Source organism: Thalassophryne amazonica, chromosome 23 (genome assembly GCF_902500255.1).
Source record: "Thalassophryne amazonica chromosome 23, fThaAma1.1, whole genome shotgun sequence".
Classification (NCBI taxonomy): Eukaryota; Metazoa; Chordata; class Actinopteri; order Batrachoidiformes; family Batrachoididae; genus Thalassophryne; species Thalassophryne amazonica.
The window spans coordinates 12713356-12731298 of NC_047125.1; the positions used below are offsets into that span (position 1 = coordinate 12713356).

Sequence of the window (17943 nt, forward strand, 5' to 3'; positions counted from 1 at the left end):
CAGACTAGCAAGTAAAAGACATACATTTTCTAATAACCATCTCCCTATGTCTTTTTTTAGGCCTACACATGGTTGCAGAAAGAAATGGGCCCCGAAGCCGACCCTGTGGTTATTATCCGATTTATTGCCTCCAGCCAGCTCTCCACAGACCTACGCACCCTCCTCCAGAGCATCTGTGAGCAGATTGCAATAAACTACCACTGCCTGATCCACTCTTTGCCTAACAAGATCCAGGAGATGAGGGAGCTCCTCATCAATCTTCTCGGGGAATCTTCTTTCCACAGGCCCCTTGTGATTGTCCTGGATGCTCTGGAGCAGCTCTCTGACGTTGATGATGCCCGCAAGCTGTGGTGGCTTCCTGTACACCTGCCACGAACAGTTCGCATTGTGGTGTCTACATTGCCCAATAAGCACGGCATCTTGCAGAAGCTCCGAAATCTCATCCTTGATGAGGGATATTACGTGGAATTAATACAGAGAGACCGCAAGGTCTGCAGCCAAACACTGAAGCAGCAGTTACTGGGGGTACAGAGGAAGGTCACCTCAGGCCAGCAGATATACGTCAATGAGGCGCTTGCCAAGTGCACACTACCCATGTTTGTCAACCTCATTTACAGAGAGGTAGTTCATTGGCGGTCTCACAAAGATGTGGATGACAGGTCTTTGTGTTCCACGGTACATGAGAGCATAGAACAGTTATTCTACTCAGTGGAGAACAAGCTGGGCCAAAGATTCGTCTTCAGAGCATTGGGGTATATCACAATGGCCAAGGCTGGATTAACTGAGGTTGAGTTAGAGGACATCCTATCCCTGGATAACATAGTCCTTGGTGATGTCATTGTGGCATCTTACCTTAGAAACCCCCTGAGGATCTCGTATGACTTGGTTGCAAAGCTTAAAGAAGAGCTGGAGGGTTATTTGGTGGAGCGGCAGGTACGGAATGTCACTCTGATGGTCTGGGCCAACAGACACCTACACCTCATTGCTCAGAAGTTGTATCTCAGCAATGAAGAGGATGTTCATCAGATGCACAGCCTCTTAGCGGAGTACTTTCTGGGTGCGTGGTCAGGAGGCAGGAAGAAGATCTTTACCTATGATAACAATCATTTCACATCCCTTAATATTTCTCATCACAAAAACCCTCACCATCAGCAGCCCCACGAGAAGCCCTCGTCAGACAAATATTCCTACGACAGGCAGACTCCTGAGCAGCCTTGGGTGTTCCAGTGCAACCTTTTGGAACCCGACATTTTCTTCGTCAATCATCGAAAAATGACAGAACTGGTGTACCACCTGAGCAGGAGTGGGCGCACTGACGATCTTATGTTTGGGGTCATCATGAACTTCAGCTGGCTCTATACAATGATCAAGATTGGCCAGTTTGAAAAGGCTATTACAGACATTGACCTAGCTTATAGCTATACTCAAGAAAAGGAGCTAAAGTTCTTGGCCACAACTCTCCGTAGTATCAAAGTCAAAGTGTTGAAAAATCCAACATCGCTGTCGGCAGAACTGCAGCAAAGGTTGTTGCCAGTTGTCACCTCCCTTCCCAAGCTCAGACACCTCCTCTTGGAGTGTGACAAAGACGGCCCAAAGTATTGCTCTATTGTGCCTCTTCACTCCTCTATGGATGTCACCTACAGTCCAGAAAGGCTTCCTCTGTGTTCCAGCTACATGCAAATAGTGGAAATCCTGCCTACACTGGCCCCAAACATTGTCCTTGTGGCACTAGAAGATGGATCTGTCAGCACATGGGATGTGGAGAGCAGACAACTTCTGCGTCAAATTGATACAGCTCAGTCTGTAGTGCTGGGAATCAGGTTAACCACTGATGAGAAGTATCTTGTTGTGGCTACAACCAAAAACACGCTGCTCATCTATGACAACCATAAATCCTGCCTTTTATCTGAGGTTGAAATCAAGGGATCTAAGCATGGTGGTGTCACTGGGGGTGTGGCCTTCATTAATGGTTTTACTTTGTCTACTCATCATGCTTTGGCTTGGCTCGAGGCGAGTAAAGATGTCAATGTCATTGACTTACTGTATGGTTGGCCTCTCTACCAGTTCCATTGCTGGTATGAGGTGACATGTGTCCAGTGCTCTCCAGATGGGATGTATGCATTCTGTGGCCAGTATCTCAACACTGCATCAATATTTCATCTGGGAAATGGAGACAAGTTGGCTACTGTCACCTCTGAGTTTTCTGGGGGCTTCGTCAAGTCCATCCTTGTTCTGGACACTCTTCACCAGATGGTGATGATTGACAATGAAGGCAGTTTGTCTGTTTGGAACACAAAAGAAATCACCAACCCACGACTGATGGAAGATTATGACTGTCGAGGCGATGAAAGTGAAGTTGTAGGCATTGAGTTATCAGAAGATCAGCGATCTATTCTCATTTGTAAGGCCAGAAGCATTGAGGTTTTGGACACAAAAGTGTGGAAAATGGTTGAAAAGTTCAAAGCCAAGCGTAGTGAACGCTTTGTGGCTGCAGTTCTCTCCAAGAATGGCCAAAGCATTGTGGCCTCCATGGAGAACACATCATCCATTTTTGTCTGGAGGAGGGACAGTGGACAGTGCATGGCTAGCCTAATTGAGATCTCAGGGGCCATCGTCAAGCTCATTAAATCAGTCCACCACAACCTGCTGCTTTCTGTTGCCAGTAGTGGAGTGCTGTCAGTTTGGGATATCGATATTATCACTGCCATGTCAAATATTGACAAAACGGGCAAGAAAATTCAAAACTTACTACTAACTGGCAGAGAGGATTACGTATTCACCATGGACGGCTCAGAAGCTGTTCACAAGTGGAACTTTGGCACAGGTTTCATTGAGACAGTCTTCAAACATGAGGGCATAGTGGAGAACTGTGTCCTAACCTCCTCAGGGGACCTCATGGTGACATCAGATGACAAGTGCAGTCAGTACATCTGGCAAACAAATACTGGGGAAAATATCTTCCGCATTAATGGACAGAGAATATCACAGCTGCTAATTACACATAATGACCAATTTGTTGTGTCCCTCTGTGAGCAAAATGCCTCCAGGGTCTGGAGGCTTGCTACTGGGCACAAAGTGTGCAACATCTTAGTCACCCTCCAGAATGCCCTGATCACAACAGCCAACACTTTCCTTGTGGGAACAACTAAAAACAAGCTCCTCGCTGTCAGCCTTTGGTCTGGAAGCGTATCCAAGAAGTTTGTTTGTGATGATGGCATTACCATCGTTAACTTCAAACTCATTCCGGACTGCCCAGACTGTGTGGTTTTCATCACATCCACTGAGACCGTCTTCATCTGGAATGTCGCAGATGAGTCTGTTTGCAGGAGAGTCCAGCTGCCATCCAACTTCCTCAAAAACCTAGAGGACTTTCAGATCTCACCAAATGGGAAACTAGGAATTGTGTCCAAAGGCGATGAGAACATTAATGTCCTAGACCTTCACAATGGAAAACTGAGACTTGTCCATGCTGCTGGTATTATTTGGAGGCAGAAATTATCAAGGGATGGACGTTATCTTGTATACGTGTGTTTCCGGAACTGTGATGAAGACGACGAGGCTGGTGTTGTGTCCAGTCTGATTGTGATGCGCCTTGCTGATGGTAAGAGCATCGGAACATGCTCTCTATACAAGACACCCACTTTCTTGTCTCTCTCACAACGTGCGCTGAACATCATTATCGGCTTTGAGGATGGTAGCATTGGCACATACACAGTTGTGGACCGCGTGGACGCTGCTCTAAAGATAAAGATCGCCACCTCAAACAGCCGGCAGATTGTCAACAACGCCTCACAAAAGGTGCGGCCCAAGTGCAGCAACCATTCCTTTAAGACCATTGCTGACTGCGTTTGGAGGGAGTCCACAGAGGTCTTCTCCAGGGATAGCCCCATCAATGTGTCAGACTCTGGAGAAGGTGAGACAACTACCCCTACCAAAAAGGGAGAACTGGTGCAGTAAATGCCTAGAAGGCACAAACCAGGTTATAGTCCATGAGCCCAAAGCCAATTTTGACCTAATACCAATTCCTATTATTGGTATTACTGGCATATTATTATTGGTTTATATACCAATGCCAATGATTAATGCCAGTTACGGGGAGAAACCAGCACTCACTAGGACTATACCATGGACTACATAAAAATGTATGCTGGCCATCCAAAGGTGGTAGCTGTAGCAGGTAGGGGTCTGTGAAGGATTACACTAGGATCAAATATGTACAAATGCTACAAACATAATGAAAAATTCCAAAAAGGGATAGCTGGGACTATCTATGACTGAATGTTATGAAGTCATAGGGTATAAAAAGCAAAACTGGTGACACATTTTGGTGTCAATTTTAATTTGTACAGGGGTCAGAAGTTAAAGTTGCACTACTTTTGGTAAGAAGTGATGCAAATTATTGGTTGAGCTAATACGATTTGTGAATGTCATGGTTTTAACCATTTTGAATACTTGGTCTCCAGAGTAATGGTCGAACAAGGAAACGTCCATCGGATTCTATGACATACGACATATTATTACCACCATTCCCTTTTAGAACCATATTAGCTCAGTCAACAATTTGCATCACTTTTCTTTAAACAAAATTAGAACAGCTTTAACTTTTGAGCTTTGTACAAAGTGCAGTTCACCTTTTTAGCCCATAACTCCAAAACATTCCATCACAGACAGTCCAAACTATTCCTTTTTGGAATCTTTATGATCAGACAAATAATGTGGTATAGTATTCAATATGATTTTGATTATTTTTAAATACTGACCTCCATGTAATTCTTCATAGAACCCAACCCGCTAGAGCTGCCACCCTGGGATGGCCACCATACATTTCTCTGTAAATTGTGGTGTACAGAAGCTGGATTGTAAGTGTTGTTTCGTCTCCTTTGGTGTCACCGAAAACCTTCTTGGCCCATGGACTAATGGGGCAGTAGGGTGGAGATTGAGGATAAACTTTAAAATCTCTGGGGTTGCGGTCGATTCTTGTTTACATCCACGTGATTCAGCTGCAGATGTCAGCCCTCTGGGTAGCTAACGGGCTGAACGTTACAACGCTGTACTCAAACGATGTATTACTTCCTTCCAACTTCTGATACTTTAGCTTTTTGATTATTTTACACATGAAGACTGTTTAAAAAAAAAAACAATTTCGTCCAGAAAAAACATGTATATTATCTGAGGTATTAGTTTGCCATTACGTGTCTTTTTGCATTTGAAGAACAACGTTATGACTGAAATGTCTTGGTTAAACATTTTCAACATCATTCTGGCGCTCTTGGCCACTTTCATTGTTAAGCTCCATTTAATAGTGCACATTAAGCCATAGCGTTCTTTCAAGAAGTTTATATTTATGTTTGTATTCATATCAGTTGGTACTGTACAAAAAAGTGCAGCAGATAACAGAATATTTACAGAGAAATCCTGCAAATGGTGATACAAGCACCAAATTTGGCAAAAGTACACCTTAGATATTACTCTTTTGAAAGAACCGGCGGGCCACTTCAATTTTCAATAGGTGGCCACGTAGGGGTCAATTGAATAATTACATAGGGGTCAAAATATAAAAATGCTCCAGTCATATTGAAAGTTATACCACATTATTTGTCTGATTGTAAAGATTCCAAACAGGTATAGTTTGGACTATCTATGACTGAATTCTATAGAGTTATGGGGTAAAAACAACAAGAATGGTGACAAAGTTCAGTTTCAGTTTGTACAGGTGTCAAAAGTTAGAGTTGCTCCAATTTTGTTCAAAGGTGATGCAAATTATTGGTTGAGTTAATAGGGTTTCAAAAAGGAATAGTTCGCACCATGTATCATGCTTAGTTGTCATGTTATGGGGTAACATGTCACATGTCATAGAATCCAATGAACGTCAACATTATTTGACTTTTACTTTAGAGACCAAGCATTCAACACAGTCAAAACTATTCCATTTATTAATCCAAGTAGCTCAATCAACAATTTGCACCATTTTTTGCTAAAATTGGAGCAACTTTAACTTTTGACCTTTGTTACCATTCTTAAGGTTTTTACGCCATAACTCCATAACATTCAGTCATAGATAGTCCAAACTATACCTGTTTGGAATCTTTACAATCAGACAAATAATGTGGTATAATTTTCAATATGACTGCAGCATTTTTATCTTTTGACCCCTATGTAATTCTTCAATTAACCCCTATGTGGCCGCCTATTGAAAATTGTTTTTTTTTTTTCAAAAGAGCAATGTGTAAGGAGAATTTGTGCTGGATTTGGTGCTTGCATCACCATGTGAAGTATTGTTTCAGTTATTTGCTGCACTAAAAAGGAAGTATTATGAACATATGTACATATCTCTTTGGCTGCTGCAATTTGTGCAACTCCTTAACATGTTCTATTGTGCTTAATGCAATCAAAGTGAGTGCCTGGACTTAAAAAAAAAAAAAAAAAAAAAAAAACGCTATTTATGAGCAGATTACAAGATTTATGAAGATGCAGGGAATTTGTACACAGTATACACATAGTTACACAATACTTGCATTGATGGTGAAAGTGGATGATTGGAAATCCGATCAACCACGCAGGAGATCAGAGGCATTTTGCTCTTTGTAATGATCATTTTAGAAATTCCTTCGAACAGTTTACAGAAACTTGATGTGAATTTACCTGCAGTTCCATCAATTCGTGTGCTGTTAGTTCTAAGGGATACACCACTATGGAGCATACAGTGTAGCATAGCACCAGACACATGCACGCCTTAACCAGTGTTCTTGCTTTAGGATTAGCCGAGTTTGTTCAAACGTTCCAGTAGAGAAAGGGGGCGAAGTGATTATAGTCCACTGTTTCGCTGAAACAATTTGGCCATGTGAGTAGATTTAGAGGTTTAGACCATAGACGGAAGCACTTTATGAGTAGTTTGTGAAAAATAATATTTATTCATATAAAACATTGTATAAGTTAAGTGATTTAGATTCGTCTTAAACTAGGAATTGCCTAAAATAAAAATTTATCTCAACTTTAACAGCTTACAATAAAGATGGATTATGTAGTAATCTGATACTATATTATTAAGAGATTAATTAAAGCTGTACGGCCTTTCAAATGACACAAACTGACAAAATTTAGCTTCTACCAAAATCCAAGAATTAAAATGTAGGTTTATTTTTGTATCATACTGCAAAATTACAGCTTATTTCAATGAAGAGAACACATTTATCTGGGCGGAATTACATGGCAAATGTTGTTTTCCTTCTTACGTACTGTACAGGAGGAAGCATACGAGTGCACATCCATAAGATGTCTTGTAAATCATTTCAGAGGTGTTATATGGTTTCAAAAACAGCATTTTTAGATTTAGAAGTGCTTATTTCTTGCGAACCTATACAAAATATCTGGGAAACACATTTATATAGAAAGCTGTTTCTGAGTGTTTTCCGCCATCTTGGTTTATTTTATTCGAGCTAGCAGCCAGCTCATGTCACACTACCTTTCTTTACTTGGATTGGCAATCGTGGTGTCCTTCCCAGCATCCTTGTATTGCTTGAAGGAAGCCCCCACATGATCTGACTTCCTGATCACTTGAAATTCTCCCCCTCAGGGGCTGAAATTCTAAATTGTTTCCAGACAGCATGAATTTTGATCACATTGGCATTATAATATTATGAATCCCTTATTTAAATAATTAATAAAATTATAGTGGTACAAATGAAAATTCTTTTTATGACTTAAACCTTAAACCAAAGGCCGGACAGCTTTAAGAAACATGAACGAAACAAAACCACACGTCCACCTCTACATATATTTTAAAGGGCTACTCCATATTATTGTATGTTTACTATTTTGAGCTGTTGAGATAATTGCCCTTCGATCATTTGAAACCGGGTAGCAGTGCAAGCTTTAAAGTACAACTGAAGAGTTTCTAAATTAAAAAAAAAAGACATTATGTATTTACCAAAGTCCCGATTATAGTTTATTTTACTGACGGTCTCGTTTGTTTTTGGAGGCTTGTACTGTAATTATATTGTTACCAAATTGTTTTAGCGTTCTACTGTGATTATGTTTACGATAGAAAAAAGTACTTTGTTAAAAAGTTTGAAAAAGAGTCCTCTTATGATATATCGGAATGCCAGTTTCATAGTATATTTGAATGTGTCCATATGGAAGCCAGTAAATGGTATTATAATATGTTAAGTAACTTGAATGACTTTTAATAACTTATATGTTTGCAACTCTTAGTTGACATACTGGTAATGAATGTTTCTATGGTATTCTTTGTATTGTCAGGACTGACTTACTGTTTAGAGATTTATATTTTCATAAATGTTGTACTTACATTTTGTTACAGAGTTGTTTAACTGGAATTAAAGTTGAAAAGAAACTTATGTCTGAAGCAATATGAACTAGTGTGTATGCATTGTTTGTAAGAAACATTTTAATGTAATAAAAATGGTTCACATTTTTGGCTCCATATGCCACAACATTGGTAAATTTATTCATGTATTTTTTTTAAGAGGACTAGGCAATGGTAATCCTGCTCACGAAGATAAGTGCGACAGACATCTAACATATTATCTCAATGACTTTGACCCTCACCCAATGTTTGACCTTTGGCGCGTCTAGAATTTACCCAAGCATGTGCCACATTTGGTCCACATGGGACTGAAAAATGAAATTCCTTGACGTTGACATTGACGATTGCCAAAAATGAATTCTTTAATGGCAATTTTGGAGTCATCCTTCATTGATATAACAACTTTGATGGAAATTTGCAAAAAGGACCAGGGGGAGTCGGCCTTGCTGGGCAATTCTGCATCCCACGTCTATGTGTGTGCCAACCGTGGGGCAAATTGGAATTTATGAACAAAGGTTTTGGGGTAAATGGAACACTGACAGTTCTGCTTTCCAAATTTACATCTTGAGCATTGCTAACATATGTTCGATGGATGTTTTTTTGTGCTGCTGATTATTTAAGGTAGGGATAACAAATTACAACAGTTAAGACTCTATCCTGGAAAGTGGGCAGTCCTTTGAGGTTCTTGGTGAATCCCAATCAAGCTTAAATTCAAAGTCATCTTGAGATACCATATTTTCCAGAGTATCAATTGCACCCTTTTTTCCTCAATGTGGAACTTTTTTAACACAGGTTTTCTCTTGGGGTGAGTTTAATGGATAGGAACGCAGTGTAGCACATGTGCACACAATAGCCTGTGCTGTTACTTAACAAAATGACAAATGGCAAAACTAAGCAAGATGGACAAATAAACGTGTTTAGGACAACATATTTGATGTTATTTGATGCAGTTTGGACAAAATAAATCATTGGATGGACACGGATTGCTGATCGACAGCACTTGAAACACTATAATTTAAAAAAACGTGAGTCTATTTGGGATTTGATTTTTATTGTTGGAGTACATTTTGCTTTGTGCTTTGATTCCTGGGAAAGCCTAATCTAAACAATGTTACTATTATCATTATTAAATTGCTTAAGCTTTTTTTTTTTTTTTTTTTTTTTTTTTTTTTTTTTTTTTTTTGATATGTAAGTTGCAGGACCTCCCAAACTAGTAAGAAAATAAAACCCTTACACTCTGGAAAATGTTACACTCTTTTAGGATGTCCAACTCAAATCTGGTGAAAATCAAAATATTGGGTCAAGGAAGTGCGACTAGCGTATGCACAGATGAACGAATGGATGCCAAAAATTTTGTTTACTCAAGAGATTTTCAGCCATTTATACCATAACTGGCCAACCATAGCTGGTTATAGTATACCATCTCTAGGAAACCTACAGAATGAGCAACCTTCAAAAGGGGAAAAACCCATTATGTCTCATGATGATCAAAATCCAGATATGGATTCTGGATTATTCCTTCCAGGCGGAATCACCTTCTAAAATATAATGTAGCAATCTTGATGGAAAACATCATTCATGCATGTCCCGTGACTCTTGGTTCTCCAGGTGAAGATCACCTTCTCACAAGGTGACAGTGTCAAAACACAAACTGCAGATGTAAAAGGTGGCGACAAGCTCATAATTTCCCCTCTGAGCTTGACACTCAACACCAGACAAGCGTGAAGAATATTTCTCCAATGGCGGATTGCATTGCCATTGCAATTAAGAGACGAGATGAATGTGTCACGCACATGCAAGCCAAAGACATGATAGACCAATAAAAAAAACCCTGTTGCTTTGGGTTCCCTTTTTAATTTCCCAGTGGTGTCACTCTGAGCCAGGATGTGTTTGTGAGTGTGTCCTGTCTCCACGGCAACGCCAGATCCATGGCAGCGGCGGGTTTGGCCATGCCTCTCATTGTAATAATGGTGAGCTCATGTCTGTTGGCTATTGGAGCTGCTTCCAGGCCTTATAGGACAACAAGGGGTTGACTATCCGGAGCACATTCCACCTCCAGTGTTGCACAGGTGAATAATTAAACCACGTTTATCCAACAGGAGGTCTTCACAAGTCACACAGTGCACATCCAACTGAGGGACAAGTAGAGTAGGACGCTTTCTCTTATTTACGCAACACTAAAACGTTCTATTGTATGCGGTATTGACTCTGCAATCCAGGTCCCTCCTTGTGTCATCTTGTCCTTTTGTTTTGTGAACGGATCGTTTTTATAAGTTGTACTTTCAGTGACGGTGAAGTCCGTGACTCACACACATTTGGTCCTGAAAGGTGAGTTCAACCAATAACGTCTTGTCCTTGCGAGTAATGAACAAAGAATCCAAACTTAATAACGTCTTGTTCAGTCTTCGAGGATGTTGGAGCCAAAGACAAACGGTGCATTTTATGAAGTGATCCAGCGTGAGTAAAGTAATTTTCTTTGTCTGGGAAACAGATATGAGAAATTCAATCAGAAAAACTCTTAACTTTTCATCTTCGCCCTCTTTAATCTTGGAATCTTTGCCCATTGCTTCAACGCAGGCCCAGTTACAGGGGGGAAAGGGTACTGGCGTGCCCTGACCTAATCCTTCTGAAGCATGCTGGGAAGAAAGAAACTGTATGTGACACCTTCCTTCTCTGAAGTATTTTTCTCCATTATGTTGTCAGGTGAACTGGAGGAATAGGGGTCAGTCCAAGAGTAGGTTGCTTGTGATGGGTTGAAGAGACAAGAGTGACGAGTTTGCACATGCGACAGTTAAAAATCTAAATATTTGACCTGGATGTGTATCCATGTTGATGTCTTTAGTTTACATCAATGTGTTTGGCACTGTAATCTCAGTATAGACCTAACTCACCCACCCCATTTGAGTGACAAAGGTCTAGACCATAGTCTAAATCCTACGTACCCACCACCATTCTAGTGAGTGAGGTCTAGGACATAGTCTAAACCCTACGTACCCACCACCATTCTAGTGAGTGAGGTCAAGGCCACAGTCTAAATCCTACGTACCCACCACCATTCTAGTGAGTGAGGTCAAGGCCACAGTCTAAATCCTATGTACCCACCACCATTCTAGTGAGTGAGGTCAAGGCCACAGTCTAAACCCTACGTACCCACCACCATTCGAGTGAATGAGGTCTAGGCCATAGTCTAAACCCTAGGTACCCAACACGATTTGAGTGAGTGATGTCTAGGCCATAGTCTAAACCCTACGTTCCCACCACCATTCGAGAGAGTGAGGTCTAGAGACCATAGTCCAAACCCTACATGCCCACCACCATTCGAGTGATTAAGGTCTAGGCCACGGTCTAAACCTTACGTTCCCACCACCATTCTAGTGAGTGAGGTCTAGACCACATTCTAAACCCTACGTTTCCACCACCATTCTAGTGAGTGAGGTCTAGACCACAGTCTCAACCCTACGTTTCCACCACCATTCTAGTGAGTGAGGTCTAGACCACAGTCTAAACCATACGTACCCACAACCATTCTAGTGAGTGAGGTCTGGACCACAGTCTAAACCCTACATACCCACCACCATTCAAGTGAGTGAGGTCGAGAGACCATAATCTAGACTCCACGAGGTGATTTCACTGATTAACTGATTCCATTTGCTCAGTGATGTTAATCAGTGAAATCAGTGGTCACAAATAAAATCTTCACCCTCTCTGCCGTTTCTGGAATGAGTTGAAGAGCCCTGATCTACACTGTACCCACCTACTATCATGCATGTGGGTAAGGTCCAGACCATGGTCTAGTCCCACACGTTAAGACCTTGGTTGTGCGTCACGCCTTGAGATGATTTATGTTGTGATTTGGGGCATTATAAATACGTTGAACTGAGTCCAACACAACACACCGAAAACCCGTGGGACAGAGTTACCGAAAAAAACTGTTGACAAATTTGCCTACTAATTGGGTCCAGGTCAACAAATGCAATCATGATCAACAAAAGTAGCAGCTATACTGCAACGAATACCATCGCCAAACCTGAGATATGAAAATGTTCCAAAAGCTTTAACCACAGCTTTGATTGACAGTAGATTAAGTATTTCCATATGTATATATTATGTTAAGATTGGGCAGGTAAATGAAGAACAACACTCAATTTAAATCCCATTGTTTAATATTTATTACAGATTTTTTTTAAATAAATATTTTGGGTGTTTTGTTTTTATTGACCTCTCATTGCCCAACTACATAAGTGAAGTGTGCCTATATTGGACCAGTCCTGAAACTAGTCAAAATATATATAATTTGCCTGCAACAGCTTCATGGCCCACCACGGGGGCCATGACCCACACTTTAGGAATCACTGCAGTAGAGCATCTACTCCAAAAAATACAGGCAAGTCCACAAGTATTAACAAAACAATCAAGAATTACTTGTACTGTAAAGTTTCCTCTTTAATTTCAATGATTTTTATACCTTTACCTGACATGCAGCCCCATATCATCAATGACTGTGGACATTTACATGTTCTCTTCAGGCAGTCATCTTTATAAAGCTCATTGGAACGGCACCAAACAAAAGTTGCAGCATCATCACCTTGCCCAATGCAGATTCGAGATTCATCATTGAATATGACTTTCATCCAGTCATCCACAGTCCACGATTGCTTTTCCTTAGCCCATTGTAACCTTGTTTTTTTCTGTTTAGGTGTTAATGATGGCTTTCGTTTAGCTTTTCTGTATGTAAATCCCATTTCCTTTAGGCGGTTTCTTTACAGTTCAGTCACAGACGTTGACTCCAGTTTCCTCCCATTCGTTCCTCATTTGTTTTGTTGTACATTTTTCGATTTTTGAGACATATTGCTTTAAGTTTTCTGTCTTGACGCTTGGATGTCTTCCTTGATCTACCAGTATGTTTGCCTTTAGCAACCTTCCCATATTGTTTGTATTTGGTCCAGAGTTTAGATACAGCTGACTGTGAACAACCAACATCTTTTGCAACACTGCGTGATGATTTACCCTCTTTTAAGAGTTTGATAATCCTCTCCTTTGTTTCAATTGACATCTCTCGTGTTGGAGCCATGATTCATGTCAGTCCACTTGGTGCAACAGCTCTCCAAGGTGTGATCACTCCTTTTTAGATGCAGACTAACGAACGAGCAGATCTGATTTGATGCAGGTGTTAGTTTTGGGGATGAAAATTTACAGGGTGATTCCATAATTTATTCCTCAGAATTGAGTGAGTCCATATTTTTTTCCTCTGCTTGGTCTAAAAAAGTAACCGTTACTGACTGCCACAATTTTTTTTTCTTGATTTCTTACAGTGTTTATTAAAGCCAGAAAGTTGCCATTTGAAATGACTTTAGTTTTGTGTCATGTCTGTGATCTGCTTTTTTTCTACAAAATTAAACACCTGAATGAACATCCTCCGAGGCTGGTGATTCCATAATTTTTGCCAGGGGTTGTATATATGAAATATTACAAATGACAGGACCAAAACATTTAAATTGTTCGCTGTTTGCAGCAGAAAGCAGTAGAATGAAAACAGTGTTTATGCAGCAGTGCTTGGCAGAGCTTTGAACGTCTTGCAAAGAGGTCAACCATGCATCGGATGTTTTGCCATGTTTGTGTCTAAGTGCTACCTGCCTTCCTGTCACATGCAACCACAGATGCCCTTTTCGTTTTGTTTGTTTGTTTTTTTGCTTAGCATTTACTGTTTTAAAGATCCGCCACCTGTTTGCTCCTGCAGCGGCCTCTGTTAACCGTTGTTGAACTTGTTGCCTGTGTATCTGTTAAACACTAAAACCAGTTTTTCCAAGTGTGTAACCATGCTGCCATCCTCAGGGCTGGAAATGACAATAAACAATCAAGCGTTTAATTTTGATCTTATGGAAACATGACTGAAAATCATCACTGATGTGTTTTTTTTATGGTTTACAAAAATGTTGAAATTTTGGTGACATATTCAAACCCTTTCGCCCACATTTCACTTTCCTGCAGCACATACATGTCTACTTTGAAGAAGTGAGGATCGACCTGTTATCCTTCTGAGTGGTTGCTATCCAGAACCTAGGGCTGCTCAAATGGTGCATCTGCGCATATTAATAGAAACCAACACTGCTCAAATTGGTCCTCAAAATCATCTGCCAGAAGTCAAAATTTCAGCACAGGCGTTTTTGCTGACTAACTCCATTAAAGCTGTGTGGCCTCTGGTCTTTTTTTTTTTTTTTTTTTTTTTAAGATTTAAGTGATAAAAGAATTTTCATTAGCACCAATATAAATGTATTCTTTTGCATTTAAATAAGGAATTCATAATATTATATTACCAATATGGTCAAAATTTGCTACGTCAAGAACAAATTTAGAATTTTGACCCCTGAAGGGGAGAAATTCAAGCAATCAAATGCCATGACATATATTTAGTAGCGACGTCATACTTCACAAGGGGGCTTCTCCCAGTCTGCGCAAAGAATGCTGGGAAGATCAAGCCAACAGTCAGAGTAAATAAAGATGGCGTGATGTCAGCTGGATGCTTGCTCCAACAAAATAAACGAAGATGGGGGGAAATGCATTGAAACAGCTTATTTCTGTGTAAATCTACTATGTTTCTCATATATTTTGTAAACATTTGTGAGAAAGAAACATTTCTAAATCTAAAAAAAAACTGTTTATGAAGCCAGGTAAACGCCTTTGACATGATTTACAAGACATCTTATGGATATTACCATGCACGCCCCTGGAACATTCATCAAGCAAGTGGTCAGAGCACGAATATTCTGAAAACCTCCTGCAGTTTATCTGTACGACAGCGTAAAAAGGAAAAGGCATTTCTGGACTTCAGGATCCCATGATGCTTTGAATGCCTGCAGGGGTTCAAGTAACACGCTAACATGACGTCGCACGAAGATTTGTTGTTTTCTTGCAGTTATCAGAAATATGGAGGTTCTGAAATGGGAATATCAATGGCAGATATCTAGGTGTGATTTATTGTGGGATTTGACTTAAAAAATAAAAATATCTATATAAACATTAGCTTATGTTTGAATGCCTTCAGTGACCACATTTCATGCTGGTTTGCCTTTTTTTTTTTCTTGTGTGTGACGAGTGTGACTGGAACTCCTCCAAATGCGCAGGGTATGAGTGGACCATGAAAGACTCTATATTCCCTATGAATTTCCCCCAGGTAAATATGTTCTCTTTTTAAAATGAGCAGTAATTTAACTGCAAAAATAAACCTACATTATAATGCTTGGATTTCAGTAGAAACTAAATTTTGTCAGCTTTATGAAATTTCAAAGGCCATAGTTAAAACCCTATGTACCCACCACCATTCTAGTGAGTGAGGTCGAGGCCATAGTCTCTTACAGACTATGGCCTAGACCTGAGCCTCTTCTCAGGAGAGCTGGCTCTGTCCTGGGGGTTGAGCTGGATCTGTGGTGGAGGTGTCAGAGAGGAGGATGTTGAGGAAACTGCTCAGCATCCTGGACAACACCTCCCACCCGCTGCATGCCACACTAGTGTCCAGCCTGAGTACCTTCAACCACAGACTGAGACCACCGAGATGCACCAAAGAATGCCACAGGAGGTCTTTCCTACCTGTGGCAATCAGATTGTATAATCCCTCCCCCTTCTGCAGGATGAATACATAAGAGTGATTCAGTCGAGTTGTTATTCAGGGTTGTGTGCAGTGTTGTCAAACATCTTGTGCAAAGGTCTTCCAGGCATTTTGCATGAATTTGTTCTCCTTATTGTGTGTCTGTGGGGGGCATTGTTCACTGTTTACTGTTTCTGTACTCAAAATAATTTCCTTCAGAATAAATAAAGTTGATCTTATCTGATAGCATAAAATAAAAATGGCATCCTTTATTTTTGGTGTTTTGGAGAAAAAAAACTCAGTTAAATGCAAATTTATCTAAACTTTTTAAATGTCATAACACTTACAACATTCCAGCACTGTAGCATTTTTTAAAAGCAAAGTACTTTTTTTTTTTTTTAGCTTTACAAGTTTAACTTGAAAGTTGTGACAGACTTCCGGCGGTAGTTGCGTGTAACTTGACGGAGGTGCTGGTGTATCCTAAGCTAACAAACATCAGTTGGAGAGACATGGGACTGTGTGGTCACCGAGGGGGAAATAAAACGCTTCTCAGCGGATTCAAATCAACAAAAACCATCACTTAGCGCTGAAAATAATCGATGGAGCCTCTAAGATTTATAAAACGTATTTTTTTTCTGTCAAGTGAGTATTTGGGGGGAGAAAAGTTCAATGACAGCAGAAGTTTTCGGTGGTTTTTTCATACTTAGAGGAGCGTCACATCTTCGCTTAGCGCAACAGGTAGGTGCTATTAACACTTATTCCACTTTTACAAGCCTTATCAACGACTTTTATTAAAAATATATATATTTCGTTTTACAACAAGGTGGTGTGGATGGAAGTGTTAGTTGCCGTAGCGTCGACAGAAACAGGTGCACGTCTGGCTGTAATGTTGTGACCATATGGCGAGGTAAAGTTATATAAAATATCACATCCACACATTCAACAACAGAAAATAAAACTGCAATTTATTTACTTATTTATGTTAAACTGATGATGAAGCAAGTGTTTGCACCACTGCTGTACATCATTCTTGAATAGAATTTTTTTTTTTTTTAATTTAAAAAAAAAAAACTATTTTCAGAATTATTAATAGTTTGAACAAAAAAAAATCTTGTGCACAAGAGCTGGAAATTATTTGTGAGATGATGAATAATAAATTAATTAATATACTCAAACTGATTCATATATATATATATATATATATATATATATATATATATACATACTAATTACTTCATTATGCAATTTAAATCATTAACATGAATTAGTTGCAGCTTTATTCAAAAAATAACAGAAAATGATCACCCTGAATGGATAAAAAAAAATCTAATTAGTATTCAATATTTATTTATTGATTGGTTGACACCAAAGCTTCTGTTTTTGTAGCAGTGTGAATTGAGTTTTGAGTGTTGTTGGACCAAACTAAATATTTTGAAGATGTCACTTTGTGCACTTTGAAATGATGTGAATTTTCTTACCTTTTCTTACCCCCCCCCCCCCCCCCCCACGAGAGATCTCAGAAATATTACTTATTTTCAAACAGCGAATGATTTCGATTTTTAAAATCTATCTGTAAATCACTCTTAAAACCGCACTATATTACTCCATTTAAAACATACTCTACCATATGACTTTTAATTATAAGCAGAAATACATTGATCTACATAATAAGTACTGTTTCCGAGATGTCGCCGAATGATTCCGGGTTTTAGGATCCACCTGTTCTAAGAATTTGAAACATAGCTATGTAGCTTTTGGACATTCTAAATACATATTGATAAAGACTGTCTTTTACTTTATAGTCTAATGTAGCAGCTAACAAGCTAGGCTATGCTAGACACATTTTTAGCCTAACTGGAATTTACAAACTATTTCCAACATAATTTCTCTTTACGTTAGCCTGTTCATCAAATGCTGGTGAAATTGATGTCAATGACCAACGTTTATAAGGTGCACAGCGCAATATTTACCGTCTCTGGTTGGAAAGGAGACAACGCCACAGGAACCCAATGCTACAAACTGAATCCTCAAGCTT

The 17943-nt window shown here is 39.7% G+C and overlaps 2 protein-coding genes and 1 long non-coding RNA gene across 8 annotated transcripts in view; all 3 read left to right on the plus strand.

The window, feature by feature from the left end:
• The window catches only part of LOC117504992 (NACHT and WD repeat domain-containing protein 2), a 54077-nt gene extending 50115 nt beyond the window's left edge, over positions 1 to 3962 (plus strand). For all 5 annotated transcript variants that reach the window (XM_034164500.1, XM_034164499.1, XM_034164501.1 and 2 more), the window contains one exon: positions 61 to 3962. In XM_034164500.1, coding sequence (XP_034020391.1) covers positions 61 to 3957 — 3897 coding nt within the window. In that variant the 3' untranslated portion in view covers positions 3958 to 3962. The remainder of the gene's footprint in view (positions 1 to 60) is intronic.
• A 676-nt stretch (positions 3963 to 4638) lies between these two features.
• LOC117505009 lies at positions 4639 to 8434 on the plus strand. Its single transcript, XR_004559000.1, has 2 exons — positions 4639 to 5381; positions 6305 to 8434. It is a non-coding gene; the product is annotated as an uncharacterized LOC117505009 (long non-coding RNA).
• A 7945-nt stretch (positions 8435 to 16379) lies between these two features.
• The window catches only part of zgc:194930 (uncharacterized protein LOC557813 homolog), a 50794-nt gene continuing 49230 nt past the window's right edge, over positions 16380 to 17943 (plus strand). Inside the window, exons 1-2 of one of the 2 annotated variants that reach the window (XM_034164527.1) lie at positions 16380 to 16646; positions 16732 to 16815. Coding sequence is in view for 1 of the 2 variants with exons in the window: in XM_034164526.1 (XP_034020417.1) it covers positions 16578 to 16646 (69 nt within the window). In the remaining variant the exon portion in view is untranslated. The remainder of the gene's footprint in view (positions 16647 to 16731; positions 16816 to 17943) is intronic. The other variant, XM_034164526.1, reaches the window with a different exon arrangement.